This window comes from Hyposmocoma kahamanoa, unplaced genomic scaffold (genome assembly GCF_003589595.1).
Source record: "Hyposmocoma kahamanoa isolate Upper Pololo Valley unplaced genomic scaffold, ASM358959v1 198, whole genome shotgun sequence".
NCBI lineage: Eukaryota > Metazoa > Arthropoda > Insecta > Lepidoptera > Cosmopterigidae > Hyposmocoma > Hyposmocoma kahamanoa.
Genome location: NW_020653723.1, coordinates 485,641 through 499,494, shown reverse-complemented (window position 1 = coordinate 499,494; position 13,854 = coordinate 485,641). Strand labels below are relative to the sequence as shown.

At 35.8% G+C, this 13,854-nt stretch overlaps 1 protein-coding gene across 1 annotated transcript in view; it reads right to left on the bottom strand.

Annotated features, from left to right (window-relative positions):
• Positions 1–1,921: 1,921 nt before the first annotated feature.
• LOC113226736 (endoribonuclease Dcr-1-like) overlaps positions 1,922–13,854 on the bottom strand; it is a 35,519-nt gene continuing 23,586 nt past the window's right edge. The window contains exons 14-20 of the mRNA XM_026459460.1: positions 13,338–13,789; positions 11,227–11,368; positions 8,960–9,065; positions 7,887–8,005; positions 4,343–4,466; positions 2,712–2,852; positions 1,922–1,937 (exon numbers count right to left, since the gene is read on the bottom strand). Of these exons, the coding sequence (XP_026315245.1) occupies positions 2,818–2,852; positions 4,343–4,466; positions 7,887–8,005; positions 8,960–9,065; positions 11,227–11,368; positions 13,338–13,789 (978 nt within the window). The 3' untranslated portion in view covers positions 1,922–1,937; positions 2,712–2,817. The remainder of the gene's footprint in view (positions 1,938–2,711; positions 2,853–4,342; positions 4,467–7,886; positions 8,006–8,959; positions 9,066–11,226; positions 11,369–13,337; positions 13,790–13,854) is intronic.

The following is a 13,854-nucleotide window of genomic DNA, read 5'->3' as shown; positions in this document are numbered from 1 at the left end:
AGAAATATTTAGTTGTAAATAGGTTTTAATGGGTTTTAACCCGATTTAAACCATTAACGAAGTGCCGGATTAAAACTACGCTACGACCCAACGCTATGCGCTAGTGCAAAGCGAGCCGAGGGCGCGGGGTACGAGAGGGGGGACTGGCGAGCATAACATTTACAGACAAAGACAAATAAAACGTGACGACAATAGTAGCTGCGACTATCTGTCGTCGCGTTTTTATCGTGACGTTTTATTTACGACGACCGTCGCCGTGGGTAGACTTACCCATTGCCACGACTGTCTGTCGTCGTAACGACAAAAAAATCGTGAAAGTCAAAGTCAAACAATCATTTATTCCATAGGCAAAGTTTTTACACTTAAAAACGTCATTTTCTAAGCTACTGCTCGTTCAATACACTGACCTCCCAAAATGCTATGGAATACACTTTGAATCATAATTGTGTGGAATCTAGACTCTAGTTGTCTTTCCATACTTCTTTATCTAACACGTAGTCTACAATTTTATAATATGACTTTTCAATTAACATACTTTTAACCCTTATACTCTTTTGACATGTGTCATACTTTACACCCGTAAGCTCGCACGCTGTCATGGCAACGATCGTAAATATTTGCCGACATTTACAAAAGTTGCGATAATTCAAAAACTATCAAACGGTTTTACTTGAAATAAAAAAAAAAGTATTCTGCGATAATGTTGTATTTTTGTGGTAAGTAATTCAAAGGGATTTATCACCTCATACCATTATAATTACTCGACAAACTTACACACAAGGAAAAATAGTAGGTGTAGGTTGTAAATAAATCATTTTTGAAAATATTAGGCAACTTCGATCAAATAAGTTATACAATTTGTAATGTTGAATGTATAGCTAAAAATCCTACATAAGTGGTTTTATGTCTTTCAATAAAGATAACAGAGCTAAATGCCTTAGAACTAAGCGGCCATTTTCTGACTGTCGGATAGCGAATTTAAATTTGTATTATCAAGTAATTGTTGATCTTCAACCAAATTGGAAAATAAATTAGTTTCATTTGAAGAAAATATACTTATTTCATTGAAACATACATTGAATTATAGAAATATTCAACAGATAATAACAAGCAAGGCTTTATGAGATAGGGATACCCCATTTGCATCTCGTTTTTCTTTTGTCTTATACTCTTACTAGAAATATTTTTCAGGTGAAATAAAACAACGTATATTGTAACAGAATAACTGTATTTTTCTCTGTTACACTCATTTTAGACGTCATTCAAACAAAATATAAAAGAAAATCATAATCAAAACCGTCACTTATTTGTATGAAAAAGTTGAGTGAAATAGTGATGTACCGATGCCGATTGAGGTATCGATAAATTACGTACAAATGATGAACCATGCTACTAAATACTAAAAGTGAAAAAAAGAGACGAATGGGTACATAAAAGGTCTTACGATACAATATCGAAGTTTTTTATTGACAACTTATTATAAAATAATGAACTCCTGCACCACCAACACCAAACCAGATGCAATTTATCATAATCATATAAACAAATTATTTCTTTTTTATCACGAGTGGTGAGGTCATATAATGTTATCACTCTCGTACATAAACTGTCTTACGATAATATATCGATAAATCGATATATTATCGATATATTATGATCAATGCGTTATGGGCAGTATAATGATTTTCGAAAAAACTCTGCTACTAGCCCATGAAACTGACTCGTCGGCTTGCTCCTCTTCCTCGTCGGTATCGCTGGCTCTGTAAAGAAAAGAAAGATATTATAGAATAAGAACATCTGTATACAAATATTGTGATAGTTTTGTACCTAATTAGAGCATAATAATACTTACACAACGTCTGATATGGTTCTGGCCTCGCCATAGGAGCCAGAGTTCCGTCGCTCTGCACCACGAAAATATTACTTCCAGATAATAGCTGCAATGAAACAAAATTGTTATTACTAGCACAATATTTCAAAAATATCGTAACTACGACCTATATTTATCTTAACAAAAATACCCAATTTACAATGTGAGACGCATGTATATTTTTTATCCTACCCTATACAACATTATCGCCTACACCTCTTGTTATGGTTAACTCAACCACTTATGCTCATAACGAAATTCTTTGAAATCAGTTTTGTTAACGTAAGTGGCATAAATCATAGCAAAAGTAAATGTGACCCTTCTTTGTTTCACTACAAAGTGGGGCCACTTTGTAGTGAAACAAACAACACTCCAAAAAAAAAGGGTCGCGTCTGGCAGAGCAGGTAGCAAGGCAGGACAGAGTCACGCTTTGTTTCTCTGAAGTACTTTGCTAAAGAATTTGCACTAACTAAACAATTCTGATTCCCACTGGACCGTCTATTGGCACATTAAGATAAGCTTTGAAGTAACTGAGCATTTCATGAAGGGAACACGGGCGGGCGGCCACACTGGATAGGAATGTGAATGAATGTTTATAATTTGGGCTGCGGATGCGGAGGTCCCGCGTTTGATTCCCGGCCGGGTCAACGTAGAAAGACAAATATTGTCTTGGGTCTGGGTGTCAGTGGTAACTTCGTTGTTTCCGATTTCCATAACACAACTTACTTTAGCTACTTACTTTGGGATCAGAGCAACGTATGTGATATTGTCTAATATTTATTTATGCATATAAACATTACCTACGAACATATGTTTGAGTATAATACTATCTGTTACTCACGTTCAGTTGGCCGATTTGCGCTGCTAGGTCGCCCTCCTGTTCAATTTCCTCCTCAACGATCTCCTCATCTCACTCAGACTCCTCATCGTTGAGGATATCAATGAAATCATTGGGCACGCTTTCGTTTCCGGGGTTCCACATCTAAAAAACATATTATCAGTGCTGTATAAACTAAATACATACACAAAATCGTACCTTCCTCGGGTAGGCAGAGACCACAATTTACTACTATATAAATTATGTACAATAAACATTTTTACAATTATTTACTATGAAGTAACGGTACGGAATATTTTATCCATATTGTAGCGGCACTTATTATTTTTTAACAATTATACCTACCTTGTTAGATACTTGGTTATCGAATCTTAGAACAAAAAAGGAAAAATGAAAGTAACAATATTTTACACTTTTCGTTCACAGATTGTCTTATCGATGTCACCTATATCGACATGGAAGCACTATTGCGAATATGGCGTATAAAAATGGCGGTCATATTTTTGCAACATGTCAAATAAAAGCAGAAATTTACGAAATTTATTCGCTTTCGATCAGAAATATAGGCAGAATCCTATAAAAAGATGTTGCACTTGTATTATTATTACATATTATGTACAACCAAATGTTTCTTTTAGTCAAATAACACATTATAAAGTGTTTGAAACACAGAAAAAGTCGTACCGATAACTTTGTAAGTGAAAATACTTACGTATTACTGCACTCACAATTCATGTTATGATAGCATTACTTACGTAAAAGTCCAATGCATATTTTCTATTAGCAATCGGAACAAAATTCACTCACTTTTCACTTGAAAACACTTATTTGATAAACTCAAACAACGCGCGCGAGCACTTCGTTCGCCGGGAATTTTCAAACTGATATAACTCGATACCACAAACAAAAGGTCACGAGTATTATACACCAAATGAAAGAGCACACCATCAGCTTTGTTTTTACGTACAAACCATCAATACTTACAAGGATTTGGCTACACCAAAAAAATCTTTTCAAATTGGTAGTGTATGCGTATGAATTCATACGCATGCTGAGCCTACGGTAGTAGAGCATTGTGCGTATGAAAACATACGCATGCTGAGTTTAAGGGTTAATGTAAGTTTTAAACTTAGGAAATGATAATCATAATACATTCTCTGGAATCTTACTGTCAAATAAGATTCCCTATAGAAGAATCGTTTACCTTAGTTAAACGAAATCGTGGTACCATGAGTTTTAACTTAGTTCTAAGGTTAATATTATGAATATCTTCTTTTACGGGCATACAAAATATTTGAGTAAATGTACTGTGATACTCCTTAAACTTTTCTCTGAGAGAAACCCGAGAACCTAAACGGTACACATAACACAAATATGTTTTTTACATCTGCCGCTTTACCCCACATGAGAATCCCGCAGGACATTATACTATGGAAGTAATTAAAGTAAACTAGTCTAGCAGTGACAACATCGGTAAGCTCACGTATTCTATGGACTGCGTATGCAGTCGTGTCGTTCTATATGTGAACAATTTCATTTAAATAAACAAGGCACGACACTGTAAACTGCACGAGTGTCTGTCGTCACGACATAGTGGAAACGCGCTCTAAGGTGACGATATCCATTATACATACTAGTGTTGGGAATATTTGTAGCTTCAGTGTTATCAGGCTTCTCTATTGCAATCGCTTCAGGTGGTTCGACTTCGGAGTCGCTTGCGTCGACCACGGGCTGGCAGTCGGTGAACATCCAGGCGGTCTGAAAAAATTAATCTAATTAATAATAATAATTTAGTAGTAGTAGAATTCCTTGTGAAAGAGCTCGACCAGGGAAATATCAAGACCAAAATATTTTGCGATTTAAAGCTCTGAGTGGCACTGCAACTGTTATGAACAGGAGTGTAGCTTTTCATCAGGCGCACGCTTAGTTGGTCCCGTCACTTGATTATATATGTATATAAAAAATGAGGACTTTTTTATGGTACACACAGTTACATATACCTTTATAGTCTGTCTTTTCTGAAGACGGAGTAAAATGACATTTACAAGGTTGCCAGTTTTCATAAAATTTAAAGTCGTTGTTGTCGACAGTTTTATCGATATTGTGAAAGATAAAGTTTTGCCAAAAATGACAATGTCTGTATGACGTTATAATGACTACTAATAGACTTTTTTGTTTGTTTGTTTTTTTTTAATTCGGGAGTTAGGGTCGTATTCCAGAACTCTACTCAATGCTCAAGTCAGGACTTCAGTATGATTTAAAGCACTAGAAATCATACTCAAGTCCTTGCCATTAGGGTCGTATTTCCAGTGCTTGAAATAGAGTTCTGGAATACGACCCATAATCACGTATAAAACATACTCACGTATAAAACATACTTTAATTACCTCGACGTTTCGGAGGTATTGCAAAGTCAATGGTCTCGATGGGACCTGAAGAGGCGGGAGTCAACATGTTGTAGTCTTCATTATTTATTTGTGCACTAGAGTTGTCACTACACCGACACACAACACTCACGACATAGATCATCATCGAGGATCATCGAGACCACAGACGTTGCAATACGCCCGGAACGTCGAGGTAATTAAAATGTCGTATACGTGACCTACTAGCATCAAGATTTTTATTCACACGCATTTTAACAAAAAATAGCTGGATTTTATTGTCTATATTGAATTAAAATCAAAAACTTTAAAAACGTCCTTAAATTTGTATTGAATTCATATTCAATTATTTTTTATGTGAAATTACTCCACTAGTTTGTTAAAATTATTAATACAAAGATGGAACACTCAGAAAAAATTCCTTCGATACGGCCTGATTCGAACCGACGTCTTCTAGCATACCGTGCCAGACGCTATACCAACTAAGCCACGGAACGGACCAGCGGAACTCACGAATTTTTCTGTATTTGTTGTCGTGTCTTTGCATTCAGTTTTTTCTACAACCTTTGTTGCAGCGTGGACTCTTCGTGGACGTGAAATAATACCTAGTTGATAAGAAATATTACTATATTTTCTGTAACTGATCACACGTTCCTCCACAATGTAGTACAATCACTTTATGTAAGTAATTTACTCGTCTAGCCTTTCGGACTCTTGCACACCACTCGACTGAGCACCGGCCGATTCCGCCACCTCGTCCCTCCACTGAACCCTACTTTTTAGTAGCAGGATGGGGGATGTGGCGGAAACGGCCGTTGATTAGCTAATGAGAAAATTAAGTAAAAATGCACTCTTTATATTCAAATACTTAAAATTATAGATGTGAATAATTATTTTAACGATCTACAATAAAACTTATTTGGTTGTAAACCTTTCCTTCGAATTAAACTGATATTGCAATTTAACGTTATGCAATTGTGAATAGCGCCATCTATTTGTCACCAATATTCTATACAATACAATGCCATCTAGTGGTCACATACGATACTATTTATTATGTGCTAGGAATCAGTTATTACATTAATTTACTATGCATGAATACACATTCCTTCAATCTACAATAAAACTATTTTACACTTTTTAGCCATAGCACCATCTATGAGAAATCTTAAGTATTTCATCATCCAGTTGATACCTTTACAGCTACCAGCCCTGGCTAGAGATGTCGCTATCCATTGTATTCAAATTTTAATTCAATTGATATTCAATTATTTTCTACGTGATCGATCTTTGTATTAATAATTACAACAAACTAGTGGAGTAATTTCATACACATGAACTGAAAAAATTACAATTCAAATGAACTTGTGCTCGTGGTTGACTGAATAATGAGTCTAGGACAATTCAAATGAAAAAACGTACGTCTATTTATTTCGTAAGCGTGACCAAAATCCGTCGATAGTCGATAGAATATTTCGACCCCTCCTACGTAAAGTATCGTATGTCGAAATTGCTAAGTTTACAGGGGAGCGTTTTAAACTTCTGAATTTACTGAAATAAGCATAATACGTGACTTTAGCATTTCTGTTTTATTCGGCAAAGCTTACGTTACTCACATAGAGTATTATAACATTCTAGATATCGGTTAGATGGTCTATGATTCTCTATTAGATGATCACTTTATGTGAGTAACGAGTGAATTCAGAACATTAAAACGCTCCCTTGTAAACTTGGCAATTTCGACATACGATCCTTTACGTAGGAGGGGTAAATTTATACACTGCAATCACTAGCTGGTCGCAAGCGGGCAACACTTTTGCACAATAAACTGTCATTTTACTGCATCTTCAAAAAAGACAGACTATAGTAAATCATGAGGTTCTTCGTCGAATGAGAAAAAATATACAAATGCTCAGAATTGTTAAGGAAATTTTGACCAGGTAATGAGTAATTTGAAAACTAATAAGGCAGGGAAAAATACAAGCGTAGTCGAGGCAGAAGAAAAGTCTCGTGGTTGAAGAACCTGAGAGACTGGTTCCACCTTAGCACAAGTTCCCTCTTTCGTGCAGCAGCTTCAAAAGTGAGAATAGCCATGATGGTCGCCAAACTTCATAGAGAAGCGGCACATTAAGAAGAAGATAGTCATCGAGTATATAACCAGAAATAGAGACGAAATCAGGGCTATACATTCCTGGCACCTCTTCAGGCAAATGGGCCTTATATCACTTTTAAATATGAATTCTCACAGCGCCAACAACTGACCTGTGTGTACGTCTCCTTATATTCCAAAAAAATATTATGTATAATATATAATATCTTTATAACAATGGCGTGCTGTACTATTCGGTGGTGTGGGAAAAACATCTAATTACAAAACAAACGGAATTACATTTCATCGGTAATGTAATTTTGCAATAATCGTCCATTATAACAAAGCTCAAGTTAAACTGGTCGTTTGAAGTGAAACAATTTGACGACACCCGTCAATTGTTTCGAATTCGTGCTGGCCAATCGGAGCATAGTTGTCATTGTAATGATTTGGTAGAATAGTTTTCAAACAAATTAAATGACATTTCGTCTCTATTTCTGGTTATATACTCGATGGAGATAGTAAATCATATTGTTAGGCAAATAAATATCATTCATTCATTTATAGGTCTCGCACAGATATTGCCACAATGACCGGTCTTGTCATCGTTCGTCGGTTCTTGTACCTGAATCCTTAACCCCGGTCAACTTTACGATGAATACCATTTCTCATTTTAAAATTGAGAAGAATTTAAAAATAACATACCCGCTTGAAATAATACTGACGTCGTTTGGTCGTACCGGGTCGTGCAGTGTCCGTGGCGTCAGTCGTGTCGCACACGTTGCCTGTCGTCTCGAGCTCGGCTGCTTTGAAGTTCTCTTTGCCTGTTTAAAAAGTATTAAAACTGAAACTCTTTTAACAGAATTATGAGTCTTTTATTATAACAAGTGACGTGAACAAATTGTGCGCCTGGTGGTAAGCGACACGCCTATCCATGACAGTTGCAGGGCCACTGCGCCCGTCACCCTGAGACATAAGTTGACAGTAAGTGACAAGTCCCATGTGCCTGTAATTTCACCAGCACCATAAAATGTTACTTATTCCATTTATCGAGTGATTGCTTTAGAATTTTAATCAAACCGGTTTGTTTACTTTTCTGGCATAATGAATTGGAACAGACTTTATATATGTTAGTTTATAAGGTATGTATTTTTGGGTCTAATTATCTTGGTACTTGGTGCAACTGGCTGGTATCCGCAACTCGACGACAAAGCGCCTATTTTGCGTGTCTAATTATATAAATAAATAATTTTTCTCAAACATGCTCGGAAGTGTTTGCATTACTTTCTAAAAGCGAACACGGAAAGTTTGTTATTTAAGGACCGTGAGACTTCTTCCCGGCCTAGAACTGCAAAGTAAGTATAAAAATCCATTACTGTCCACTTCTCTAAACTTGTAAATCTACTCACTAATAATGAACTATGTGAACAGGGAAAAGAAAAACTCATAAAGCCAATCGCGAAATGTTCGGAATTGCATCGTAATTTAAACGAAATTAAATTTCTTTGGTATTCTTTTCCGTTTTTTTTTTGGCCTTTTTCTATATTCATCGCGAAAATAAGTTCTAATGAGCAGAGCGATAACGAAAATCCCTGCAAATACTATATCAAATTATTACTTTTAATGAACACTTTTTTGACTTATACTCTTTAGTCTTCTACTATTTCCTCACATTGTTTGAGAAAATTACTATATAAGCTTCGGCGGGAACGGTTATTGCTTGACTTGTATTACTTTCCGGCCTCTGCAATAATATACTGTTACTTTGACGGCCTTACCTATAGGCATTAACTGATTGTCAAGCTCCCCGCTCTTGTGTAGTATTCTACAAGCCTGTAGAGCCACCATTCGTCTTGCTAAAACTCTCGTTGGCATCGGGTGACCCTGAAAAGATATACAAAGTTTTATTTATATTGAAAATCATGATGTTTTTTGTTCTATGTTTTGACCGACTTTAAAAAAGGAGAAAAATATGGAGTTTTTAGGTTTTCGCGGTTGTTACACATAGGAAATGAAACTATTTTTCCGGATTTAAATCGCGTATAATTGTTTTTCAGACAAACCGACGTTTCGGGCCCTTTACAGGTCCCATGGTCACGGTTGACAGTCAACCGTGACCATGGGACCTGTTTGTTTGATAAAACAAATATACGCGATTTAAACCCGGAAAAATAGTTTCATTTCCTAAGGAGAAAAAATTCTCAATTAGATTTTTTGTCAGTTTTTCATGTTTTAGTAATAATACACTTAATTTTGTGTTCAATTTTATGTGTAGAATAACTTAACCAATGAAATGAAGTGTACTAAAGTCTGTTCCAATTCATTTTCAACAAAAAGTAAACAAAACTGTTTGGTTAAAATTCTAAGGCAATCACTGAATAAATGGAATAAGTAACACTTTCACGTATAATTCGAAGATTTCGACTTGATATATCATCACTTTTTCCAACAATATTTATTTGAATAGCATCGTAAAATTGTATTTGAAAAACGGTGGTACAAAAGTGAGGTTATTTTTCATCTATACATATATGACTTGTCTATGGTTGCATAGTGCTGTACGAAAAAAAACATTCGGTTCATTCAATTTAAGTTTTTGTAATCGATTAGTAAATCGAATTTTTCAATTGCAGTCGAACAAGTATCTAAGTGTAAGGATTTGAAATTAAGATTTCGGAAACTTCAAATATGCTTATATAGGTTATGTGGCGAAAACCGCTAGTATGACTCAATTGAACAAATCGATTCATTTAATTAATTAATCGATTTGTAGTTGGCATTACAATTGGCCATCACTAAACCGTCTATGGTCGGGTCAGTGAGTTGTTTGTTTACTTTTTGTTCAAAATGGATTGAAACGAAGTATAGTATCTTGTGTGCTAATAAATGTTCGTTCAAGTGTCGCCTAGGGGCCACTTTTTGTAAAGGCCTAAGTTTTTGCTTTGCTACGGCTTTACTAGCGACAATAAAGTGTCTTAGGTGAGCCACTCCGGGTACCGGAGCTGTAGGCATGCTCACTTCCCGTTGCGCATTGCCACCACTAAGTCGTCGACTCTAAAGTCCACTATCAAATCTCCTCTTTGGTTGCGCAGCTGTAAAGCACGCTCACTTCTCGACGCCGAAAAACGGCGTGTCTCCAGTTCCCATTTCAGCGGATCAATCGATTTCAATAAAACTTGGCACATATATGTAATTATTTAGCAGTAAAAATTTAGTAGCAGTAGAGCTCTGCCACCAAGCAGAAATGTGAGCATTACAACACACCCTCTGTGTTTCATATAGTCGTGAAGTCTTATTTAATTAATAATAGATAAATTTAGAATGTTCTGTTTATCGCAATATTTTTTTTTACAAGAATTATTTATTACTAATTATACTGCTGCAATATGGTCGCTTCTTTTTTGGAAAACTAAGTAAACATCTCGAAGTTTATATAAGCTTCTTGAAATTGACGTAATGCGTCTCTTTTCATCTTTTGCGCATGTAATGTGTAGAAAAATGACAATTAGCTTTTTGATTATGTTGTTTGCTTTTGTAATTTATATTTACGATTAATTTATATATAAATTAAAAACTATACAACTGTACAAAATAACACTTTTAAATGAGAACTATGATAACACATTATATTTGTTTAGTGAAAATATGATACAAAATCCTGTTTTGACACTTTACTGCAGTAATTTTTACAAGTTATTATTATATGGTACTGCATGATTGACACCAGCGCTATCAGTCGAACAAACGAAGACTGTTGCGCGATTGACGCTCTGTATGCGATTTTAACGCCCCTTTTTAGCGCGAACCCGACGTCCATTTGTTAGTAGGTCAATGAAACTAGTGGAGTAAATTTAAAGATTTCATTGTTACAAATTAAGTACTTTGGCGACAGCGGTTCTGATAGTAATCGATCTTAAGGCATTTGCGATTGTGTTTTTTCTTCCGTGCTCACATACCTGGTGGCAGAAATAGGCAGTACTACCTTGAACGAACTCTATCACAAGTAACTCTACTGCCACTAAATTAGTATCAAAAATATACTTACAACAATATTATATTTGACCGGGCAGTTAAGGGGCAGCCGTAACGTGCAAATATAGGCAGTTCTATCTCCCAGTTTCAATTTCTCCATCCACCATTGAGGTGCGAGACGGGTGAAAGTATCGGAGGGTAGTTTACCGCAATACCTAGAGACAAATACCATATTAATTGGATAGGCTAGCATAAGTCCTAGTTTCACGAGGTAAGCCTCGTGAAAGTACCTTGCATATCTAGCATTGAGTTTCTTATAGTGTCACAGTTTTTATACAGGGTGATAAAAAAACCACTGACCATTTTAAAGGAGCATACTGTATAATGGAAATAAAAAATACATATTCGGGTTTTTTTCAAATACTTAATAAATTAAAAAAATTATGACATGTTATAGTTTTCCGAGAAATTGTGAACAGAACAAGCAACAAGAACGGTGTAGGGCACGCGCGCGAGTTCATGTATTTGACAGACAACAAAGTATAAACTAACGCGCGATGCGTTAGCGCAGACGTCTAGACAACTCGGCGCCGATCGCTCAATTGTATTTACTACTTTGAGGTAACCACGCATTAGAAATTATTGGGAAATATTAACATTAAAAAAAGAGGATTTTGTTTGTTTTATTTCACTAACGTGTTCTATTACTGAATATTATGCACAGGAAAAAAAAATGGAATCACTGGCCATTTTTGTCTTTTTATCACCCTGTATTTGGCTCACAACAATGTCTACACTTTTTGAACTACGAACATGATTTTATACGAGTGTTATTAGTATTGAATGAGTTTTTATGGATTTTTTTAATAGCACTCGCGTACACTGGTTGTCTTAAGTTACGACAGTTTTTTGAGGTACCGGGAGCAGGGAGAGAAGGATAGTGTTGCCAGAAGTTAAAAAAATGCGTTTGAGTTACGTTTTGTGTGAGACATCGAATGTATAACCAGAAATAGAGACCAAATGTCATTTAATTTGTTCGAAAACTATTCCGCCAAATCATTCCGGTGACAACTGCGCTCTGATTGGCCAGCCCGAATTCGAAACAATTGACGGGTGTCGTCAATTGTATCACTTCAAATCGACCAGTTTAACTTGAGATTTGCTATAATGGACGATAATTGAAAAATATTTAATATTTAATTACCGATGAAATGTGATTCCGTTTGTTTTGACCAGCCTCCTATAGTTAGAGATATTATCTTCATTACAATAAATACAGAATATTTTTAGAATATACGGAGACACAGGTTTGTTGTTGGCGCTGTACTATTTCAGCTTTCTAATTTGTGATTTAAAATAAAAATAAAGGAAGTGAAACAATGCACAATGTCGTAGCCATTATTTTTTAAACATCAAGCCATTTATACATCCCATTGTCGGACACGGGTCTTCCCTTAGGCGAGGGAGGGGACTACACACGTGTCCCGAGGGTTGTGAACATTCTTCGACGTGTTTCGTGATGTTTTAACTCACCAAAAAGGTAATAGTAAATTTCATAGAATTTTAATGAAGTGTCAGCTTCTTTGTTAATGACTAAATTTCAATACTTTGTGAAAACTTTGTCCCGGGCTTGGAGAACTTACAGGTTAGGGACATGTGCGACCCAGCACTGGCTGAGAACAAGCGTTAAGAATATGTTCTCCATATCTATATATATTTAATAATATCAAGTGACGGGACGAACAAGTCGTGCTCCTGATGGTAAGCTACACGCCTGTCCATAACAGTTTCAGTGTCACTCAGCTTTTTAAATCGCAAAGATCAGAGGTGCACTGCCACTGCGCCCGTCACCCTGAGACACAAAGTTGACAAGTCCCATGTGCCTGTAATTTCACCAGCACCCTTACCCTTCAAAATCAGAACACAGTAATACTGACGTTACTGCTTGGCGGCAGAAATAGGTAAGGTGTCAGTACTTCCCTGGACGAACTCTTTCACAAGGACGTTTTTCAAAAAACCAACGTTTCGGGCCCTTTATAGGTCCAATGGTCACGAGAGAGTAAAGTTGTCAACTAGTCATGTCTAACATATTATTAATGCAAATATGAACCCCTCTCAATTGTGAAGGATCTTTTTTTCCGTACGTTACAGTCATTCTTTGTTATTATCGTTTAAAAAACTTACCTATTTATAAGAGCTATAGCTGAATTCAAGTCCACACTAGCTATACTATCTTCGTTTTTGTTTTTCTTAAAATCATTACTTCTATTTTCATTAAAATTTGTTATTTTCACTATCATACACGAACATTCGATATCGGCACTATTTCGCTTATTATTGCACTTATTACAAAATAGATTGTCGCTAATTTCATTAATCACGTCTGTTGAATCATTAATTCTATTTTCAATTGTTTCTGTCCCTTTGCTTGGAATGTCTCCGTTGATTTTATTTTTGGAATCGTTATCACAGTTTTCATTATTTTGTTTTCCTCTATTTTCATTATTTGGTTTATTATTACTTTCATTATCTAAGGGAGTGTAAGGCTTAATGAAGGAGGTGAAACAGTCTGCGTGATCTTCTTCCGCTTGAGGAGGTTCCTCTTGAATACCACAACCACATTTTCTTGTAATTATCTGTAGAGGAAGGGATATTTATTAAGTGTTGTATGAAACCACATACTATCGTAACTCAAAAATGA